Genomic DNA, 23,185 nt, shown 5'->3' on the forward strand with positions numbered 1-23,185 from the left:
ATTTAGCTATAAACAATATTAAAATAATACACACACAAATAAATAAAAATAAAAATAATACCTTTACATACAGAATTTACAGATACTATTTACTTATAAGTTTATTTGTTGTTGATGGTTACTTTTTATTATACTTGGAAAAATTATACTTACATACATATGCTCTTAATATTACACGTATCTGAATATTTAAATGATAATTCCATAACATAATAAGATTCAATCTATATCACAGCAAAGACAATACTTGAATCACAGTTCTTTTTATTAATTAATTTGCATAAGTAAAAACATAAAAATATTCTTTAGCTTCAAATCTATAAAATAAGTCCTCTAGTAAAAAACATATGACAAACACATATAGTGAAAATAAAGATAAATAAATAAAAATGTTTTGCTTGTTGGTCTAATGTATGAAATTCAGTCTATTATATTCAAATTTTATTAAAACATACTGCAGTAATTGAATTTTTTCCATTATACATCAAACAGCTTTATATAGAATGATATTATATTAGTTTTACTTTTAAAACTAATATAATATAATTAATTCTCATTTATATGCGGAGATGTTTGAATAAATGCAAAAAACCATCTGAATAAATTTTAGCCAACACTATTCAGATAGTATTCTTGTTTTCAAGGTATATCATTTTTATTTTGTTCTTTTCCCATTAAAGGAGCTAACCTAAGACCACAAAGGTTCGATAATATTCAGGTCTGGTGACTGTGGTGGCCAGGGGAGATGGGACAACTCATCCTCGTGCTCAGAAAACCAGTCCTGGACAATGTGAGCTGTGTGAACAGGGGCTTTGTCGTCTTGGAAGACACCATCACCATTGGGGAACAAAGTTTGTACCATGGGATGAACTTGATCGGCCAAAATATTCACATAAGTCTTGGCAGTCATGTGCCCTGACACAGTTCATTTGGGGCTAGCAGAGAACCACGATATGGCTGCCCAAACCAGAACAGAACCCCCGCCATGTTTCACTCTTGGCAACAAACAGTCTGTATTATAGGCTTGAGATGGCGTTCTCCAGACATAAACTCGGCTAGAAGTGAGAAACAATGTGAAAGAAGACTCGTCAGACCATATTACTCATTTCCACTGCTCTATAGTCCAGGCTTTATGACTTAAACACCACCTTTTCCTGTTACGGGCATTAGTGTCACTGATGAGTGGCTTCTCAATTGCAGCACGGCCAGCAATTCCCTGTTTATGAAGCTCCCTTCTAATTGTTTTGGTACTCACAGGGTTCGGTAACACAACATTCATTTCAGCAGTAACTTTTGCAGCTGTGGTCTTCTTATTTTTCGTCACAATTGCCCTTAATGATCGTCTGTCATGATCACTCAGGACACACTTTCGTCCGCCCTGTGATTTAGCAGATGATGTTTTTCCGCTTTTCAAATATGCGGAATAAATCTTCGATACAGTACCTCTTGAAACACTAAACACCTCGGCTACCTTGCTTACGGAAGCACCTACCATACGTGCTCCAACAATTTGCCCACGTTCGAAGTCTGTTAACTCTGACATAATGCAATGACAACCTCACATAACAGTACTCCGACAACAACTGAAATGTTTAGCACATTTACAAAGTTGTATAGGTGGCGTCAGTAGTCAAAAACGCCAGCGCCACCTACATTTCATTAAACTCAATCTTTCTTTTCAAACATGCATTTCACAAGGTGTTTCCATATTTTTGTCCATCCACTGTATCTCATTGATATATTATAAATATAGCTTAAACATGTTTTATGTGCATACCCAAAGGGGGTGGGAAGTAAGCCTTGATTCAAAATCTGTTTTAAAGCAATAAGTAAATAAATAAAATACACTGGTTCTTTAGAATGTCAAAAAATACTGTTATGTATTCTATAAACAAATCCAGATTATCACATCATACTATATAACCCTGGTACAAAAGAAGAAATGTTTGATTAGGAACATACTCTATTTATTTGGTAAAAAAGAAGAGTAAAACATATGCAACATCCCATTATGAAAAATCCTGCAAGCCATTACAATACTATAAGACATTGATTAGTAAGGTAAACATCAGTTGATCATTCTTTCACAACAGCAATAAATGTTTCATTTAAAATTCCTAATAACATTCCAAAACAGATTCACAATTGATGCCTCATTTAAGGTCACACAAAAGTAAATCCGATTTAGCTGACTATGAGATCTTCTATTGTAGAGGACTTTCTAAGGAGAACTGGCTTGTATTCACATTACACATGGGGAAAAACCACAAAAAAACCAACCATGCAGCCAGCCTGTTCGGAAATAGAACAGAAGATGGAACTCCCAGCATTCAGTAACTTTAACCATTCAGCTGTTGGTGGGCCTAATTATTATTCGAAGAGACAAACAGCAATTTTTCAGTGACAACTACTCTACTTTTTTACAGACAGAACTGAACAGCAAAAACTTCTTAAACTCTTGATTAGATTCTAGTTTACTTTCTTCCTTTTAAAAGCAGGAGATGCAAAACTTTGCCGCTGCTGCCTTTTATTTTGAAGAAGCTTCTTGAGACCAATTCCACGGGCAGTCAAATAATATTTTATTATCTTTGTTTTGATATTGCAACAGAAGGGAATATTTACCTCGCCTGCTTTCTTACAAATCATATTAACAAATTCCACATCCATAGTTACATTTCCATGCATTATTTCGTCTCGAAAATTTTGAATTATTTTTTCACACAGAAGGCACAATTTAAAAATTTCTGGAGAAGGACATTTAAGCCCACCTAAATTTGCAAAATTAATTATGTACTGCTTATTTTCATCAATGGAAGGAGTATTTTGCTCACAAACTAAGAGAAACTGTGAGCATGAATTACAAGCATTTTTCAAAACAGAATTTATTGCAGCTCCTGCAATATAACAGACGTTATTTTCCTCACTAAGGGTGAGATTCTGTAGAGATACATCAGAAACTTCTGGTATGGTAACAGGCTCTAAAGCTTTTTTCTCTTTCAGAAATTCAAATTCATCTTTCGCATAGTTTAATAAGTAAATATCTGAATCAGTAGCATAACTGGAGTTCTTAATGTCAGATATAAACTGAGATAAACAGATAAGCTTTAATGCTTTTACAGCTTGCAAAGCACTTGGCCTCAAACCAGCTTTTCTGCGTATCTGAGAAAATACATTTTCTAGAGCATCTTGTGTCAATCTGCTCGTCAAAATAAACTGAAAATCATTCAGAAAACATGCCTCTGCTAACTGTATGGCTGATAAAGTAGAAAGAATCAAACCAGTATGTAATGGTTTCCACCCTTTACCAATTTCTATAAGCTGTATAACATTAATAAATTCAAAAAGTAACTCAATTTTTTTGCTTTTATTTGTCACAGAAATTGAGTTCTTTCTACATCTAGAGGATAGCATTTGAAACCACTGACATAAAAATCTTATCCACCATGCTGTTGTAAGAGCATTAGGGCTTATCTCTTTTAAAGCTACTGCCTTCTCCAATCCCACAGCTGTTTTAATTGGAAAAAACCTCACAGCAGAAGCAACATTCATTTTATCAAAATGTGAGGGGAAGAGGTCTTCTTTGCTGAGATGATGCATAGTTCTCAAACCACAATTTTGGTTTGTTTCAGTAATCCAGATATCTTTTATAAATCCTGCAGATACATGCAAAGTAACCAAATTTTCTTTATTGCAAACATAAATGGGCAGTTTTATACTATGATTAAGAGTTGCAGACCAGAGATTTTTTAAAAGATGTGGCACATCTGCAAATACATAAATAATTTTGCCCTTAATTTCAGTAGTGAAATTATTTCTTTGGTTTCGAGAAACAGATATTCCTAAAGAATTCCACAGGCTTCTATTTACTGCTGCCATATCGCTAACAATACCAACAACATTAAATCCAACAGAATTGACAGCTTCGATAACATTGACAACAAGTTGTTTGAGCTGGCATCCTGTTACCTGTCCAGTTATCTCATGGGCAACCACTTGCTTCCATTTCAGCTTCAAACCTCTTAGTAAAATAACTAAATAGTGATTTCCTGCACCCTTTTGATTTCCTAATGTACATTTACCAATAAATTTACATTTTGAAATATCAAAATCAGGATTGCCAGAAATCTCCATTTCATCCAATGATAAAATACAGTCTTTATCACTAGCATTCATTTTTTCTCCTTTAATTTTCAAAGGTTCAATCATCTCACTGATGATTCCAAAATTCATTTCAAGACCTTGAAGTCTTTTATTTAAAGTGCTGTATGAAAGCACGGAAAACCTATTCTGTGCAAGTAATTATAACCATGCTTGCCCAAGGCAAATCTAACTTTGAGGCCTTTTATTATTCCCTCGTTAGACCATTTTGCAATGCTTCTGCGAGGAATTTTCAACATTGCTATTTGTTCATCTGAAAGAAATGTTTTCACTCCTTTCAGCAATTCCTCATGCTGTACTTGAAGGTCATGAAGTTGAATTTCAGTGCTATACCATTTTTTTAAAACATTAATTTCATTTTTTTTTGGTTGCTGTAAGTTCTTTCAGTAATATTTTGTTCTGGCATTGCAGAAGCGAGATCAATTCAGTCTGCTGTTTTATAAAATTCCTTAAAAGAACATCCTGGAATAAAGAAAAAATCTATATGAATAATCATCAAAGAAGGGGGGGGAAACACAACAAACAAACAAAAAAGATCTGAAAGGTTTCAGATTTTAAATTACACCCAAAGGGGCCTTTTTTTAACATTTTGTGTTTTACCTTTATTTATTAAATATCAAGTTTTTCACACTTAAATTATAAAATTCAGTTCAACAGCAATATTGCAAGATAATTTTAAAATGAACATATCTTCAGAATTCCCGATTCATTGTCTCACATGCTGGAGATAAAAGTGTCTTTTCTGTATAATATTGCCATTGCTCGCTTTAAAATCCTCAAGTTTGTTAATCAAAAATTTGTTAAAGTTTTACAACATATAAAATATATATTAAAACAAATTCCGAATTTCAAGTTCGGTCTTCCAGATGTCCATATTCACAGTAGAATTAAGTCATTCAAAATTTGATGGCTCTAGGTACTGTTGTTTTATCAGAATGCAAAAAAACATACATGCATTTATGCAGATTCTTCACTATATAATTTCTTTAAATATAGAACAGGGTGATAATATTTGGTGGCAACAATTTGAAAAGTGATGCAGCCGTTTATAGTGTTTCAATACAAAACGAAAACAATAGTCCTTCAGGGACAAAGCCCCTTTGGATTAAATGTCAAACTTAAACAGATAATAAATCCACAAAATAAAAATGCAAGTTCCAGGTCTCTTTTCCTATACTGTGGTGGGTTTTTAAATTTGACTCTATTGTTTTCAGCATTTTCTAGATTATTTTTGTTTTATTTTCTAATATTTAAAATTTATTTCACTTAAAGATAGATTTTTAAAATTTTAAATTTATTTTTTAAAATTTATTTCCAGCTTTTCAAGGGATCGATTATCTCCATAATCATGAGCAATTTAATAACACAAATTATCAACTTATATCACAGCCTTCACAAATGCTGATGAAATTAATTAAAATTAATTACAATTTGGTTGCAAGATGAATCTAAAGGTTGTTTTTGCAAACAAAACTGAAATTTACATAGAGAATTTGCAACTATTGATGAAATTAATTACATTCCTTTTACCAAAAAATTACTTTATAGAACATTTTAAATGCATATAAGGAAGCAATTTAATTATACATTAGTTATCAACTTACATCAGAGCCTTCACAAATAGATGGTATTTCATTGCAAAATGAGGCTAAAGGCTGTTCTTGCAAACAAACCTGAAATGTACACAAAGAATTTGTAAATGCTGATGAAATTAATTACATTCCTTTTACCCCCCCCCCAAAAAAAAGTTAATAGAAACATTTTGTATAAGCAAGCAATTTAATAATACACTAATTATCTACTTACATGAGATCCTTCACAAATAGATGGCATTTTATCACAAGATGAAGTTGAAGCTTGTTCTTGCAAACAAACCTGAAATATATATATAAGAAATTTGGAAATACAGATAATATAAACTACATTCATTTTAAGAAATAATTATTTTACATAACATTTTATAATTCATAAATAGATAATAAATTGTTAACACTCAAAATTCAAAAATAATTCCATAGCACAACAGCCAGATATAGTACAGCTGTTTAGCAACCATAAGACAAACAATTTCATATTTCAGAAATTGTATAAAAATTCATTAATATATGTAAAACATATGACATTTAATAGCTGCTCAAATGAAAACATAGAATAGATTCTTTACTAGCAGCTGTTATTTAATCAGAAGGTAATGCTAAATGTTGTTGCAAACACACCTGAGATGTACTGTAATGTACACATTTGCAACCACTGGTGAAATGAAATAAAGTGCATGATTATGAAGATGGAAACATTTAAAAAAAACATAGTACAGTTTACGAATAGATGTTAAAAAACTATTAAATTGTTTTAGAAGTGCAAAATGGCAATTTACATCAGATACTTCGGCAGCAAAATTTATTTCTCCAAAATATGAAGCTGAAGGTTGTGGCAAATGAACCTAAAAGAAATTATAATATATGAAATATGTGGAAGTGAAAGAAATTATAAACTCTGATCGGATAAAAATAAATACAAATAATCATTACCATTTTCAAAGTAACTCAACTTATAAAAAAGCATAAATACATTGGACTGTTCATAGCATTCATACTTCTTAAACATAAGTAAATATTACGTTAATATATTTTTAAATTTTAGAAACAGTGTTAATACTTTTTAGAAAAAGTTTATAATACTAAATATTTAATAACTGTTCAAATGAAGACTTACAACAGATGGTTCAGCAACAGAAATCGCTTCAGTTGATAAAGGTAAACTGTGCAGCAAGCCACCCTGAAGATGCAAAAATTATGAAACACATATAAGTAAGGATACCTGAAAATGCTGATAAATAAAATATACTTAATGTAATTTTAATAATAAATAATATAAATAATCCTAATAAGTTTTGTAAATCTTTAAACAAAAAATAACATTCAGACAAGACATATAAGACATTAAAATATACATTTAAATCAATGTATTATAACTATATTATTGTATTACTCAAGATTAAAGTTATTAATTTCAATATTATTTCTTTTACTTACTCCATAAATATTTCTCTCTATTTATCTGGAATTTAAAATTAAGCAAAAAAGCAACTTTAGTTTAATACAAATTTTGATTTAAATTTTTTTGACTTTAAAGGCAATCAGATACCGGTTTCTTTCTTTTAGGAGCAAATTTGAAGAAACCAGACCCATGTATGACCGTCCTCGAAAAACTACAAAAACTTTATCCAAAAACTACATCAAATTGAGGTTTTACGCTTAATTTTCAATATATGATTATAATAACAAAGTACATACTTAATTATATATATAACAACAGCAAAATTTTAATTTTTTAATCTAATCTTAGGGACTGTAATTACAGCTTTATCACATAATGCCTTAATTTCAATATTTTGATTCTTTTATAAAGCAATTTAGTCCATTTGTAATAAAAACATATTTTTTTATGAAAAACCATAAAAATAAAAAACACATACATTACAAAAATTGGATGTAACTGAACGGTGCTTTGGTAAACCAATGCCTTTTAGACGCTGTGGGGTCAACAGTTATGGGGGATTAGGCACATTGAAAAGAGTTGGCACAGCATTGGGCTTGAGTTTTTTACACCCATCTTGCCTAGAGCATTCAAATTGATTTTCTTCAAAATGTACCTGCATATTTAACAAAAGCATGCATGAAATTTAACATTAAAATCAAAAGCACTAGTATTAAATTACAGTTACATATATTATAATAATTTAAGAATGTAATTTTCTGATAAATTTAAATTTTTTTTTTATGAAAATAGAACAAAATTTTTAAAAAGTAATCATGTTTGTAAAACTACTTAAAACATATTTCCTGCTCACACACTAAAAATAAATTTAAAGTACCTATAGTTAAAAATACATTAAGATTTACTACTACAATAAAGGATAATAATGGGATCAAAACGATTCATCGAATATTTAAATTAATATTTAACTTCTTAAAAATGTCTAAAAATACAGAATATATTTATCTTACTATAAAGAAAAAACAAAGTCATTTATTATTTGGATCATATCATCCAGTTTTTAACATTGGCGCCAACTATCCGATTTGGCGACAATACATCAGAATCAAAACATAGAATGCTACTTTAAATCACCAATCGTACAGTAAAATTAAAGAAAAGAAAAAGGCACATCACATTTCTAACTGAGCACAAAGTTTACATGAAATGTATGATACAAATTTTACAAACGGTATAAACTTTTCACGATAACAAAAGAAACAACATGAAACAACGATATTTTACTGCACAAACACATACACATTCCGCATTTGATTTTGTACTTATAAAATCAGTTGATCGTCAATAAGTGACAGTTAAATGAAAATAAATATTTTAAAGTACCAAGAAGAGTAATTTTTCTAACATTCTATGGAAAAATACGAAGCTGAACTTACCTCACAAAGATACGCTCCTGGGCCCGGGATCCATTGATCTCGACGAGAATTAACTATCCATTTTCTTCGTCTTTCTTCATTTCTAGGGAAACGAAACATCCTAAAGTTATTTTTAGACTGATTCGAACAATTTGGTGCAGCACAACCACCCATTTTTCTGAAAATTAGGTCGGAATCGATCCACAAATATGTCAAGAAATCAGTGCTAATCCAATAGCGAATACCAACAAGTTAGCTTCAAAATGGGTGATGATTCAGCTCCCCTTTATAGTAGCCTTAACTTCAACAAGTTAATAAGCATGACGTCATGATTTAAATTTAATGAAATATAACAATTTTTCTTTCAGTGTCAATAAAACAACTAATGTGGCAGTCAGTTATCCTAACCTGAAGCAAAAAAGGGCTAAAGTGCAGAATCGCCCACTTATTTGCTTGGCGCAAATCGCCCACTTATTTGTTTGGCGCTTTTTACAAGAGCTAGAAGAATTGGATTTTTGTCAATTTTCTTTGACTTTTTAAGTGAAAATAGGTCGATGTGTACATGGGTAAAGTTAAGGGAGTACACAATGCCATTTTTCTGCAATTCTGGGACGTATTTTTAATTGAAAATAGGTCGATGTGTACATGGATACCAAGTATGTGCAATTCTTAAAAACGCGGCAAGCAGTGGGCGATTCTGCACTTTCACCCAAAAAAGTTGCCAACAGCAGCTCTTTATTTAAAATCTCTTTCATCCGCTTCCCTCACTCCTTTCACCCTTTCTCTTTCTCCCCCCGCCCACCAGCGGCCGAGCGGTAAAGTCGCTGAACACTGGTAGTTCGGTCCGAGGTTCGAATCCCGCGAACGGGCTGGCTGCATGGGCGTTTTCGTGGTTTTCCCCATGTGTAACGTGTATACGAGCCAGTTTCCCTTAGAAAGTCCTCCACGAAAGGCATCCCTCCTCTTAGGCAGATAGCCCTAGTGTGCTTTGCCATAATTAAATACACACCACCTTTCTCCCCCCACCCGATCTTTATCAGAAGTCGAGTAAAAAGATGTTTCTACATCTTGACACTCGAGAATAAAATACTATCTGTGTGTGTGTGTGTTTATTTAAAATGCTGACATTCACGAAACATTTTCGACATACAATGACGTCACATGCAATAATGTGTTTTCTTCACCCACAGAATATGACTTTATATAATATTAATACATTTAATGTTTGGCAATGCTATTTTTAGTTCATATTTTGTAAAACTAACAATTTTTATTATTATTATTATTAAAAGACTCTAATATAGAAAGCGAAGAGTGGCATCATTTTTCGAAATATAAAATCTACAGCGCGCGAGACTGTTGCCACTCGAAAAAATTATTGCGAAAATTTGAGTTTTCGGAGATTGTAATTAATATTTCGGCTGATGAACGTTGTGCGATGATGAAATTGGTCCAAATGGCTTTCCACGAGTTTTTGGAATCCAAGGGAACGAAACTCAACTCTCCGCCGTTCCGGTGGATATGATGTCACAAAAATACAAACAGACAGACGCCCACAAATTTCAATAGAATAGATTGTTTGGAATTTGCAATAAAATAGGTTCTCGGTTTTATATTTTACTTACTGTTGTGTTGTTCAAAGGTAATATCTTAATTAATGCACACAGAACCGATGAAAGCTTGATAAAATTTCTTTTACCAAAAGAAAGACCTTACAATTCTGGAACTTTCCACAAACATACTCGTACAGCTTTTCTCAGTATCACACAGCGCAATCAGTAGTTAAAATTTCAAACTACTAAGAAAGTTAACGCCATGCAGAGCGTATCGAAAAGGCGAAGCTCTGTCAAATGTCTAAATACTCCGAATTCAGCTCTAGACTAAAATTGAGAAAATGACGCTCTCTCTGTTCTCGATAGTTTTACGCCGGTCATTGAGAAATCTCTAGTACCTTCCACTTCTCGAAATTACTGGAAGGCATAAAAGAGCTGGATACGGTTGCGTGATGACCACTACACCACAAAAGCATGCTAAGAGGGCGGTCTGTTCCCAGGTATCACTTGAAAGCTCCTGTTGTTGTTACTTATGCTTAACTCCGGTTGTTGTTACTTATGCTTAACTCCTGTTGTTGTTACTTATGCTCAGTTGCCGTAACATCAACCAAAGCGCACGAAATACTTCGTGGCAAGGAACGGTCCGCCCCAAATTTTGATGGAGAGCACATCGGGGGAACGGGTCCGAGGGTCTCCTACCCTCTCCCTTTCCAGCAAACTACACGAGAGTACTTTCGGCTCGCCGCATAATTAGACTGCCGCCATGCCGCACCGACACTATACATTTAGAAACTACCATGCCTTCCAATCTCCGGGATTAGAACCCGGGACATTCGGCAGTCAGCGACGCTAACCACTAGACCATTTCTTCCATGTTGTACTTGAAAATTAAATACAGAACAAAATTAAAATTGGATCCTAATTTATGGTTAAAACTAATCGAACGCAGACCAGACATAACGAAATTGATCAATCTCAAACAGGGCCAAATCTCACACTAAATTTTAGAATTAAATTATTATAGGGCCACACCAGCGGCCGAGCGGTAAAGTCGTTGAACACTGGTAGTTCAGTCCGAGGTTCGAATCCCGCGAACGGGCTGGCTGCATGGGCGTTTTCGTGGTTTTCCCCATGTGTAACGTGTAACGTAGCCCATTTCCCTTAGAAAGTCCTCCACGAAGGCATCCCTCCTCTTAGGCAGATAGCCCTCGAGGCTTTGCCTTAATTACACACACACATAAAGTATTATAACCTAGATTTTGCTAATTAAAATGGCAACCAATTTTTAATCTAATATTTTTTGTGTGCATATTTAATACAAATATCCAATAGGTTGTGCAAATGGCAAATATAGATTAGATTTTTTTTAAATCTTTCTATTGCGATATAGAAAAAAAAATCATTTCTTGATTATGCATTGTACTTATTTTCAAAATATTTTGATTCTTACAGCAGACGTATGAAAATAATTTAAATACTTCCGCCATAAGAACAGGACCGAAACAGTCTTGATCCGAAAGAAATATTGACCTTGGGTGAATAACTTAAAAGCACGCTAAATTATGTATTGCAAAGGGGAAATTATCATAAGAGACAAAATTATTTAAATCTGAATTAATTAACTCGCGTTACTGTCTGCCCAGATAAATATTTTATACACGTTTTGTAATAATTAAGTTTTGTTTAATCACGTTTTCATTCCCGATTAGTCCGAAAAGTGTAAAATCTAGCCCAGATAATGTGGATTGCCTTGTATGAGTGAAAATACATATAAAGAAGCATCTATAATTATTTCGTAAAATTTATTGTGAAGAAAATTCTTGGTCTTAATTGCATTATTAATTATTGTGTTATTACGTTATTAATAACAGTGTTTGAGAAAGAAGGTCCTTCCGATACACAGTCTCGCGCTTTGGAAACAAAAAGTTTTTTTTTTTTTTTTCTTAAATCCTTCTTAGAGTGTTACCACTGCTAGCTTTTAAATCGTTTAGTTTTTTTAATCAAAAATTCGTTGACGTGTTGCAAAATATGAAATCGATAACAAAACAAATTTCAAATTCAAATTAGGGCGTCCACATGCCCATATTCTACGGAAGATTACGTTATTGAAATTTTTATGGCTCTAGGTACTGTTGTTTTATCACAATGCGAGAAACATACGTACCTTTATGCAGATTCTTCATTATTTAATTTCTTTAAATATAATACAGGGAAATAATATGTGGTGGCAACGATTTAAAAAGTGATACAGCCTTTTAAAGTTTTCGACGCAAAATTCCAAAACGAAATTAATAGTCCTTGTGAGCAAATTACTCCTTTGGACTAAAAAAAATAAACAAATAAAAGAACAGGGGCATGAACTTTCATCACAGACAGGAGATCAAATTTTTAAAGTTGTTTTGCAGATTATTTATTTTTTATTTAATTACTCATTTCGTGCTCCGTCGTTAGGTACTTCACGGCAAGGATTAATGCCCGTGAGGTGCATTCTAAAGAAAACTGGCTAGTATCCACGTAACAGATGGGAAAACTACGAAAATAATGCGTAGCCAATACGTTCGAGGTGCTCGAATCTGGAACGAGTTACCAGTGTGCAGTGGTTTTTACAGCTAGGCCGCTCGCTGTATTTTCCCAGCTTAAAACATAATTTGCAATGCTTTCTTAACGATTAAAAGGTGTACTTAATATGGTGTATTTAAGTATGGCAAAGCACACGAGGGCTATCTGCCTAAGGGGAGGGATGCCTTCGTGGAGAACTTTCTAAGGGAAACTGGCTAGCATACACGTTACACATGGGGAAAACCACGAAAACGCCCATGCAACCAGCCCGTTCGCGTGATTTGAACCTCGGACCGAACTACCAGTGTTCAGCGAATTTCCTTTACATGCATACAAAAAAAAAAAAAAAAAAAAAAAACAGACCTAATTTCAAATGATTTTTTGATCAATCGGGAAAGTCACTAAACATTGGTAGTTCGACCCGAGTTTCTAATCCAAGAAATTCCCCCAGCTCTTTCTTTTTTTATACTTATTTACTGTGTAAAAATGCATCGTAAAAGTTTCAATTCATGAAGCAAAAATATATCTTTAATTTATTCTTTAAAAATATTGGGAAAATTTTCACCTTTACCTTAGCATATCTTTTTATAAATCCCTTTAATAAAAAAAAATAACGAAAGAAGTTAACTCATATTCGATGATTGATACCTCGGTCCAAATTTATTGTAACCTTTTCCAAAAGCATATAAGGTATTTCTCCCGCCTTCCTAGCGTGCCTTCGTGGTATAGTGGTCAGCACACTGAGCCTGTATTTCAGAGCTCCGTGGTTCGATTCCCGGCGAAGGGTTTGCTTCATCTTGCCTGCTTCCAATTAATTCTAATGTCTCTACAGTGGCGCCCGAACTAAAAGGATTCTACACACCCAGGATTTCGCGATTGGGTCCCCTTAAAAACCCCAGTCGCCCTTTAAAAAGGGGAGTATATAAGGTATTTATCCCGCTTTCCTAACGTGCCTTCGTGGTGTAGTGCTCAGCATATGAGCCGGTATTTAAGAGATCCGTGGTTCGATTCCCGGCAAAGGCGTTGCTTATTTTTCATCTTTCCTGCTTCAAAAAAATCCTTATGTCTCTACAAGCATAGAGTTTATATGGATATCAATGAATTAAGGATTATTTCTCCATCTAATTTTCTTAACATGTTTATTCCAGAATATTCTTTCCACACTGTAGCGCTTAACTTTATGAGTTTTCCATAATCATTCAATTTCTGTAGCTATGGTAACTTTGCATACCTTCTGATAAGGAGTTATATTTTTAACCACTGTATTTTAATTCCTGTTGACCATCAGTATATTATTCACTTGTTTCACAAGTGCAGATATTTATTTTCTACGCAAATCTACGTAAAATAGCAATAAAACTTCAGTTATGCGGTGCTCCTGATCGATTGCTTGTTTCAGATAGAATGAAATTAAGCTTAATGTTACTGTTAATTAGCTTGTTATTAATTTAATTGTACGTTTCTAATTAATGATATGTTCAGATATTTCCAAGTATATTACACAAACTTTTGCATCCCAATTTTTAGATTTTGGTTAAAAAAATAAGCTTTTATTTACTGAGAGGCCTGATTAATTACATTAGTTTACAGTACTGTTATCTTAATTCTTTCCTTCTAGATAAATTTTAGAAAAAACTTCTTAGCATAATAATTTACATTTTTTTACAATTCATACGTCAGTGTTCCAAACGCATACTAATGTTGTTATAATAGATTTCATGCTAAGCTTTTTTTAAATTTAACTATTAATTTCTGCCAACATTTACATGATTACTTTAATTAACCAAAAATATTTCTAACACACTTTAACACACTTTCATTCGGAATAATCTTTTGCACGGCAGGGAACTATATTCAATTTTCCAGTCTAGTTCAGACATCTTGACTATTATTGATGCAATTTATAAAAAATATAATTGATATGCTTTATAATTATTTAATTCATAATACTATTATAATACTCTTTGCTCTAATATTGTAGTTAAAGAAATGTTTGTAATGCTGATATGTATTTTACCAATACCTTTAATTTTCTTTGTTAGCTCTTTAATTTATTACTGTTATTCAAGTAATTAGCGTGCTTGTTAGATATTCTTTACTTGTTCTTCTGATTGTAGATATAAATTGTATTCCTTTATTTTTATTTTCCTCTTGGCTACAATTGGCTTCGAAAAGACTTCAGACTTAAAAAAAAGAAAGAACAGGCGAATGGACTTTGGTCGGAGAACTGAAAACAAAGGGGGATCAATGAAACAGATTTCGAATCTTGTTTAAGCATCGAAATCATTTTTTTATAGTACTTACATTTTTTACTTCTTGATTTTTACATGCGTATTTTATTACTAAGTTTTATTCTTTAAATGCATTGAATCAAAAAGGAAAATTTTTATGATATTCATTAGACCATTTAACAAATCTTAAAATATGTGACAATTTAAATTTTGTGCCATTGTATATTCTTATTTTTTCCTGTTCTTAGGAATTATTTACTGAAACATTTCGAAAACAACTGCACCTGTAGTTCCAAGAAATTTTGCTGTCCCATAAAAGCGAGCGCAGAATTAGCCATGTTCACCATGACCTGTTTATTTGTTCGTTTTCCAAGAAACCCGGAAATGGAGGCTGTGAAAAGTTTCTAAGCTTTTTGTTTAAAACGCTTTTTCTGACAACTATGGATGGGCCATTAAGCTTCAAAGCTCTTGACTTCAAAGACTTCTTCAATTCTCTAACTAAATTTGCCGCTGCTGTACACAAAGGGTCGTCAATGACTGTTATAAATGATATCAATCTCTGCCATGGGGATGCAATGTTAAGCATTTTAAAGAATGCTTGGTCTATTCAGTATTCAACGTATGTATTCAAATGTGTATTAAATTATTTATTACACTTCAGCACTATTTGCGAACCGATATTTCAAAGATATACTAAATACTCTTTCGGGAGCGCCAGAAGTTTTTCCGCGAGGCCTTTGTAGATAAAAAGATACCGATTTTCCACAAAATCAAGACAGCAGGCAGCAGGTCATTTTCTAATGTTCATTATACAATGATTAATAATTTCGTTTTGAGACAGATTTTGCACTATTAATTAATGGAATATTAATTATTACAATTACAATTAATGCAGCTGTAATTGCAGTTGCATGCAAAGTTGATGCTTTAAAAATGTCAAGATTTATAGGACGAAACAATAAAAGAATCAGTCTTAAAAATCAAATTTTGGCCTTTTTACGACTGACATTTTAACAGTTCTGTTTTTATATTTGTGCTTTTCTTTCACAAAAGTAACTTCTATATCAAAATTAGAATTTACAGAAGATTAGACCAGAGTTTATCAAACAATTCTGGATCCCTGTTTGTTTTCCGTATTATTATAAAGCCCTCTGCCTCTTTCATATATGTATTTATATTAATTAAAAAGTATGATTTAATTAGTTTTAATGTAATTAATTAAATTAACATTTTATTTTCGTTTTAAATTCGTTTATAAATCGTTGCAACCATATATTATCCCCTGTATTATATTTAAAGAAATTAAATATTGAAGAATCTGCATAAATGTATGGAGTGGACACCAACTGCGCGTATGAAAATCCTCCCCATTCTGCTATAGTCCAATTGCGCGAATGAAAATTTATTTTCTCCCTTTGCCTACAGCGTTACAATTTAACTTTTCAAAGCCAATTGTAGCCAAGAGGAAAATTAAAATAAAGGAATACAATTTATATCTACAATCAGAAGAACAAGTAAAAAATATCTAACATGCACGCTAATTACTTGAATAACAGTAATAAATTGAATAGCTAACAAAGAAAATTAAAGGTATTGGTAAAATACATATCAGCATTACAAACATCTTTCATTAACTACAATATTAGAGCAAAGAGTATTATAATAGTATTATGAATTAAATAATTATAAAGCATATCAATTATATTTTTTATAAATTGCATCAATAACAGTCAAGATGTCTGAACTAGACTGGAAAATTGAATATAGTTCCCTGCCGTGCAAAAGATTATTCCGAATGAAAGTGTGTTAAAGTGTGTTAGAAATATTTTTGGTTAATTAAAGTAATCATGTAAATGTTGGCAGAAATTAATAGTTACATTTAAAAAAAGCTTAGCATGAAATCTATTATAACAACATTAGTATGCGTTTGGAACACTGACGTATGAATTGTAAAAAAATGTAAATTATTATGCTAAGAAGTTTTTTCTAAAATTTATCTAGAAGGAAAGAATTAAGATAACAGTACTGTAAACTAATGTAATTAATCAGGCCTCTCAGTAAATAAAAGCTTATTTTTTTAACCAAAAACTAAAAATTGGGATGCAAAAGTTTGTGTAATATACTTGGAAATATCTGAACATATCATTAATTAGAAACGTACAATTAAATTAATAACAAGCTAATTAACAGTAACATTAAGCTTAATTTCATTCTATCTGAAACAAGCAATCGATCAGGAGCACCGCATAACTGAAGTTTTATTGCTATTTTACGTAGATTTGCGTAGAAAATAAATATCTGCACTTGTGAAACAAGTGAATAATATACTGATGGTCAACAGGAATTAAAATACAGTGGTTAAAAATATAACTCCTTGTCAGAAGGTATGCAAAGTTACCATAGCTACAGAAATTGAATGATTATGGAAAACTCATAAAGTTAAGCGCTACAGTGTGGAAAGAATATTCTGGAATAAACATGTTAAGAAAATTAGATGCAGAAATAATCCTTAATTTATTGATATCCATATAAACTCTATGCTTGTAGAGACATTAGGATTGTTTTGAAGCAGGAAAGATGAAAAATAAGCAACGCTTTGCCGGGAATCGAACCACGGATCTCTGAAATACCGGCTCAGTGTGCTGAGCACTACACCACGAAGGCACGTTAGGAAAGCGGGATAAATACCTTATATACTCCCCTTTTTAAAGGGCGACTGGGGTATTTAAGGGGACCCAATCGCGAAATCCTGGGTGTGTAGAATCCTTTTAGTTCGGGCGCCACTGTAGAGACATTAGAATTAATTGGAAGCAGGCAAGATGAAGCAAACCCTTCGCTGGGAATTGAACCACGGAGCTCTGAAATACAGGCTCAGTGTGCTGACCACTACACCACGAAGGCACGCTAGGAAAGCGGGAGAAATACCTTATATGCTTTTGGAAAAGGTTACAATAAATTTGGACCGAGGTATCAATCATCGAATATGAGTTAATTTCTTTCGTTATTTTTTCTTATTAAAGGGATTTGTGAAAAGATATGCTTAGGTAAAGGTGAAAATTTTTCCAATATTTTTAAAGAATAAATTAAAAATATATTTTTGCTTCATGAATTGAAACTTTTACGATGCATTTTTACACAGTAAATGAGTGTAAAAAAAGAAAGAGCTGGGGGAATTTCTTGGATTAGAAACTCGGGTCGAACTACCAATGTTTAGTGACTTTTCCGATTGATCAAAAGATCATTTGAAATTAGGTTTTATTTATTTATTTATTTGTGTGTGTGTGTGTGTGTGTGTGTGTATGCAAGTAAAGGAAATTCGCTGAACACTGGTAGTTCGGTCCGAGGTTCAAATCACGCGAACGGGCAGTTTGCATGGGCGTTTTCGTGGTTTTCCCCATGCGTAACGTGTATACGAGCCAGTTTCCCTTAGAAAGTCCTCCACGAAGGCATCCCTCCCCTTAGGCAGATAGCCCTCGTGTGCTTTGCCATAATTAAATACACCATATTAAATACACCTTTTAATCGTTAAGAAAGCATTGCAAATTATGTTTTAAGTTGGGAAAATACAGCGAGCGGCCCAGCTGTAAAAACCGCTGCAAACTGGTAACTCGTTCCAGATTCGAGCACCTCGAACGTATTGGCTACGGATTATTTTCGTAGTTTTCCCATCTGTAACGTGGATACTAGCCAGTTTCCTTTAGAATGTACCTCACGGGCATTAATCCTTGCCTTGAAGTACCTAACGACGGAGCACGAAATGAGTAATTAAATAAAAAATAAATAATCTGTAAAAATACTAAAAATTTGATCTCCTGTCTGTGATGAAAGTTCATGCCCCTGTTCTTTTATTTATTTATTTTTTTTTAGTCCAAATGAGTAATTTGCTCACAAGGACTATTAATTTCGTTTTGGAATTTTGCGTCGAAAACTTTAAAAGGCTGTATCACTTTTTAAATCGTTGCCACCACATATTATTTCCCTGTATTATATTTAAAGAAATTAAATAATGAAGAATCTGCATAAAGGTACGTATGTTTCTCGCATTGTGATAAAACAATGGTACCTACAGCCATAAAAATTTCAATAACGTAATCTTCCGTAGAATATGGGCATGTGGAAGCCCTAATTTGAATTTGAGATTTGTTTTGTTATCGATTTCATATTTTGCAACACGTCAACGAATTTTTGATTAAAAAAACTAAACGATTTAAAAGCTAGCAATGGTAACACTCTAAGAAGGAATTAAGGGAAAAAAAAAACTTTTTGTTTCCAGACTGCGAGACTGTGTATCGAAAGGACCTTCTTTCTCAAACACTGTTATTAATAACGTAATAACACAATAATTAATAATGCAATTAAGACCGAAAATTTTCTTCACAATAAATTTTACGAAATAATTATAGATGCTTCTTTATATGTATTTTCACTCATACAAGGCAATCCACATTATCTGGGCTAATCGGGATTTTACACTTTTCGGACTAATCGGGAATGAAAACGTGATTAAACAAAACTTAATTGTTACAAAACGTGTATAAAATATTTATCTGGGCAGACAATAACGCGAGTTAATTAATTCAGATTTAAATAATTTTGTCGCTTATGATAATTTCCCCTTTGCAATACATAATTTAGCGTGCTTTTAAGTTATTCACCCAAGGTCAATATTTCTTTCGGATCAAGACTGTTTCGGTCCTGTTCTTATGGCGGAAGTATTTAAATTATTTTCATACGTCTGCTCTAAGAATCAAAATATTTTGAAAATAAGCATAATCAAGAAATGATTTTTTTTTTTTTTCTATATCTCAATAGAAATATTTAAAAAAAATCTAATCTATATTTGCCATTTGCACAACCTATTGGATATTTGTATTAAATATGCACACAAAAAATATTAGATTAAAAATTGGTTGCCATTTTAATTAGCAAAATTTAAGTTATAATACTTTAATTCTAAAATTTAGTGTGAGATTTGGCCCTGTTTGAGATAGATCAATTTCGTTACGTCTGGTCTTAGTTCGATTAGTTTTAACCATAAATTAGGATCCAATTTTAATTTTGTTCTGTATTTATTTTTCAAGTACAACATGGAAGAAATGGTCTAGTGGTTAGCTTCGCTGACTGCCGAAAGTCCCGGGTTCTAATCCCGGAGATTGGAAGGCATGGCAGTTTGTAAATGTATAGTGTCGGTGCGGCATGGCGGCAGTCTAATTATGCGGCAAGCCAAAAGTCCTCTCGTGTAGTTTGGTGGAAAGAGAGAGGGTAGGAGACCCTCGGACCCGTTCCCCCGGTGTGCTCTCCATCAAAATTTGGGGCGGTCCGTTCCTTGCCACGAGGTATTTCGTGCGCTTGGGTTGATGTTACGGCAACTGACCATAAGTAACAACAACAGGAGCTTTCAAGTGATACCTGGGAACAGACCACCCTCTTAGCATGCTTTTGTGGTGTAGTGGTCTTCACGCAACCGTATCCAGCTCTTATATGCCTTCCAGTAATTTCGAGAAGTGGAAGATACTAGAGATTTCTCAGTGCCCGGCGTAAAACTGTCGAGAACAGAGAGAGCGTCATTTTCTCGATTTTAGTCTAGAGCTGAATTCGGAGTATTTAGACATTTGACAGAGCTTCGCCTTTTCGATACGCTTTGCATGGCGTTAACTTTCTTAGTAGTTTGAAATTTTAACTACTGATTGCGCTGTATGATACTGCGAAAAGCTGTACGAGTATGTTTGTGGAAAGTTCCAGAACTGTAAGGTCTTTCTTTTGGTAAAAGAAATTTTATCAAGCTTTCATCGGTTCTGTGTGCATTAATGAAGATATTACCTTTGAACAACACAACAGTAAGTAAAATATAAAACCGAGAACCTATTTTATTGCAAATTCCAAACAATCTATTCTATTGAAATTTGTGCGCGTCTGTCTGTTTGTATTTTTGTGACATCATATCCTCCCGAACGGCGGAAAGTTGAGTTTCGTTCCCTTGTATTCCAAAAACTCGTGGAAATCCATTTGGACCATTTTCATCATCGCACAACGTTCATCAGCCGAAATATTAATTACAATCTCCGAAAACTCAAATTTTCGCATTCATTTTTTCGAGTGGCAACAGTCTCGCGCGCTGTAGATTTTATATTTCGAAAAATGATGCCACTCTTCGCTTTCTATATTAGAGTCTTTTAATAATAATAATAATAAAATGTTAGTTTTACAAAATATGAACTAAAAATAGCATTGCCAAACATTAAATATATTAATATTATATAAAGTCATATTCTGTGGGTGAAGAAAACGCATTATTGCATGTGACGTCATTGTATGTCGAAAATGTTTCGTGAATGTCAGCATTTTAAATAAACACACACACACACACAGATCGTATTTTATTCTCGAGTGTCAAGATGTAGAAACATCTTTTTACTCGACTTCTGATAAAGATCGGGTGGGGGGAGAAAGAGAAGATTGAAAGGAGTGAGGGAGGCGGATGAAAGAGATTTTAAATAAAGAGCTGCTGTTGGCAACTTTTTTGGGTGAAAGTGCAGAATCGCCCACTGCTTGCCGCGATTTTAAGAATTGCACATACTTTGTATCCATGTACACATCGACCTATTTTCAATTAAAAATACGTCCCAGAATTGCAGGAAAATGGCATTGTGTACTCCCTTGACTTTACCCATGTACACATCGACCTATTTTCACTTAAAAAGTCAAAGAAAATTGACAAAAATCCAATTCTTCTAGCTCTTGTAAAAAGCGCCAAACAAATAAGTGGGCGATTTTGCGCCAAGCAAATAAGTGGACGATTCTGCACTTTAGCCCTTTTTTGCTTCAGGTTAGGATAACTGACTGCCACATTAGTTGTTTTATTGACACTGAGAAAAAGTTGTTATATTTCATTAAATTTAAATCATGACGTCGTGCTTGATAACTTGTTGAAGTGCCAAAAGTTTTTTTTCCTGGTTTGGCAACAAGAAATTAGTTACGAATTGATTGCTGCTTGAAAAGAATAAGTGTACAGATGTGAAACATAATTATAAATTTTGTTTCGTCCGCAGCTTGCTAGTATAGCAATAAAATCTGAATATTGTCTATCTCTTCAATTCTTAACAATTTGTCAAATAATTGAATCGCCATTTTGATGTTAAAAAATGCATAATAAAAATATCTATCCTTACAGTTTGGCCGCCGAATTAATAATAGTTCAAGGTCAGTGGCGTAGCTAGAACTCTCGGTCCCCTGTGCAAAAAGATTTCCGGCCCCCCCCGCTCCCCAATAAATTTACTGTGTTTAAAAAAAGGGGGAGGAAGAAAGTTTAGATTTGCAGAAATTTTTAAATAAAATCCAGTAGGTTTTACATGCAAGTATATTTCGAATTTCTATATAAAATCTGCGCCAATCCAACATACAAGTTTTTTAGAAAATATGTATGGTAAAGTTTTACCCCCCTTCTTTGAAGAAAGAGCGGTAAAGTCACTGAACACTGGTAGTTCAGTCCGAGGTTCAAATCTCGGGAACGAGCTGGCTGCATGGGCGTTTTCGTGGTTTTCTCCATGTGTAACGTGTATACGAGCCACTTTCCCTTAGAAAGTCTTCCACGAAGGCATCCCTCCCTTTAGGCAGATAGCCCTCGAGGCTTTCCCATAATCACATACACACACACACTTTCAAGAAAACTTTTTGGTATACTAAACTAATCGAATACATGATTTTTATTCGTGTTTTAAGTTTAAATATGTAAATGTAGTTCAGCAGGACATTCATGGGCCCCCTATGCGACTGCATTCTTTGCGTACCCTTATTTACGCCGCTGTTCAAGGTCAAAGGGCTTCTAATATAATAAAAGTCTATAGTGCATTGTTTATTATCGTTTTAAAATAAGTGTCAGCTGTATGTGCATTTCGTTCAGAAAATAAAAACATATCACTATTTTAGAAAAATAAAGCGTTCAGAAAGAACGAGGAACGTTTTGTAAACGGAGATGTTTAACCGATTTGCGAAAACATTATTTATAATGTATTTTGTCAGGTAGGGATGAAAGAAAGGAATAATTAATTATAATAGAAATATTAAATTAATTTTTAATATATTTCCTAGAAATCGATCAAAACAAAGACTGAAATTTTCCAGAAAATCGTGTTTGTCTTGGAGACCATTTGGCATATCTTCTGCCAGAGATGCACGGGTCATGATAGAACCCTCGCCCTCTTTGCTGTGCCACTGGCCTTGTGGAGAACTTTCTAAGAGTAACATGCTCGTATTCATGTTACATATGCAGAAA

The 23,185-nt window shown here is 33.2% G+C and overlaps 1 protein-coding gene across 2 annotated transcripts; it reads right to left on the reverse strand.

Annotated features, from left to right (window-relative positions):
• Positions 1-4,492: 4,492 nt before the first annotated feature.
• LOC146993294 (uncharacterized) lies at positions 4,493-8,952 on the reverse strand. Of its 2 annotated transcripts, XM_085807352.1 has the most exons (7): positions 8,592-8,952; positions 7,634-7,810; positions 6,871-6,933; positions 6,533-6,598; positions 5,965-6,033; positions 5,763-5,831; positions 4,493-4,620 (listed from the first exon to the last, which is right to left on the reverse strand). In XM_085807352.1, exons 5-7 carry the CDS (start codon positions 5,989-5,991, stop codon positions 4,513-4,515), a joined length of 204 nt encoding a protein of 67 aa, XP_085663478.1. In that variant the 5' UTR covers positions 5,992-6,033; positions 6,533-6,598; positions 6,871-6,933; positions 7,634-7,810; positions 8,592-8,952; the 3' UTR covers positions 4,493-4,512. The 2 variants fall into 2 exon arrangements, 1 of the variants encoding a protein (XP_085663478.1); XR_015038432.1 differs by lacking the exons at positions 4,493-4,620; positions 5,763-5,831; positions 5,965-6,033; positions 6,533-6,598 and having other exon boundaries at positions 6,663-6,933; positions 8,592-8,896.
• Positions 8,953-23,185: the final 14,233 nt, after the last annotated feature.

This window comes from Stegodyphus dumicola, chromosome X1, assembly GCF_044657685.1.
Source record: "Stegodyphus dumicola isolate Sdum_Otavi_A_Nest chromosome X1, ASM4465768v1".
Taxonomy (NCBI): Eukaryota; Metazoa; Arthropoda; class Arachnida; order Araneae; family Eresidae; genus Stegodyphus; species Stegodyphus dumicola.

Bases quoted from the DNA above. Each gene is read 5' to 3' on its own strand.
- LOC146993294 (XM_085807352.1), bottom strand. From the start codon at position 5,991: ATGCCATCTATTTGTGAAGGATCTCAT. The intron at 5,832-5,964 runs GTAAGTAGATAA...TGTACATTTCAG, and splicing joins CTATTTGTGAAGGATCTCAT to GTTTGTTTGCAAGAACAGCC. The intron at 4,621-5,762 runs GTAAGTTGATAA...TCTTTATTCCAG, and splicing joins CTATTTGTGAAGGCTCTGAT to GATGTTCTTTTAAGGAATTT.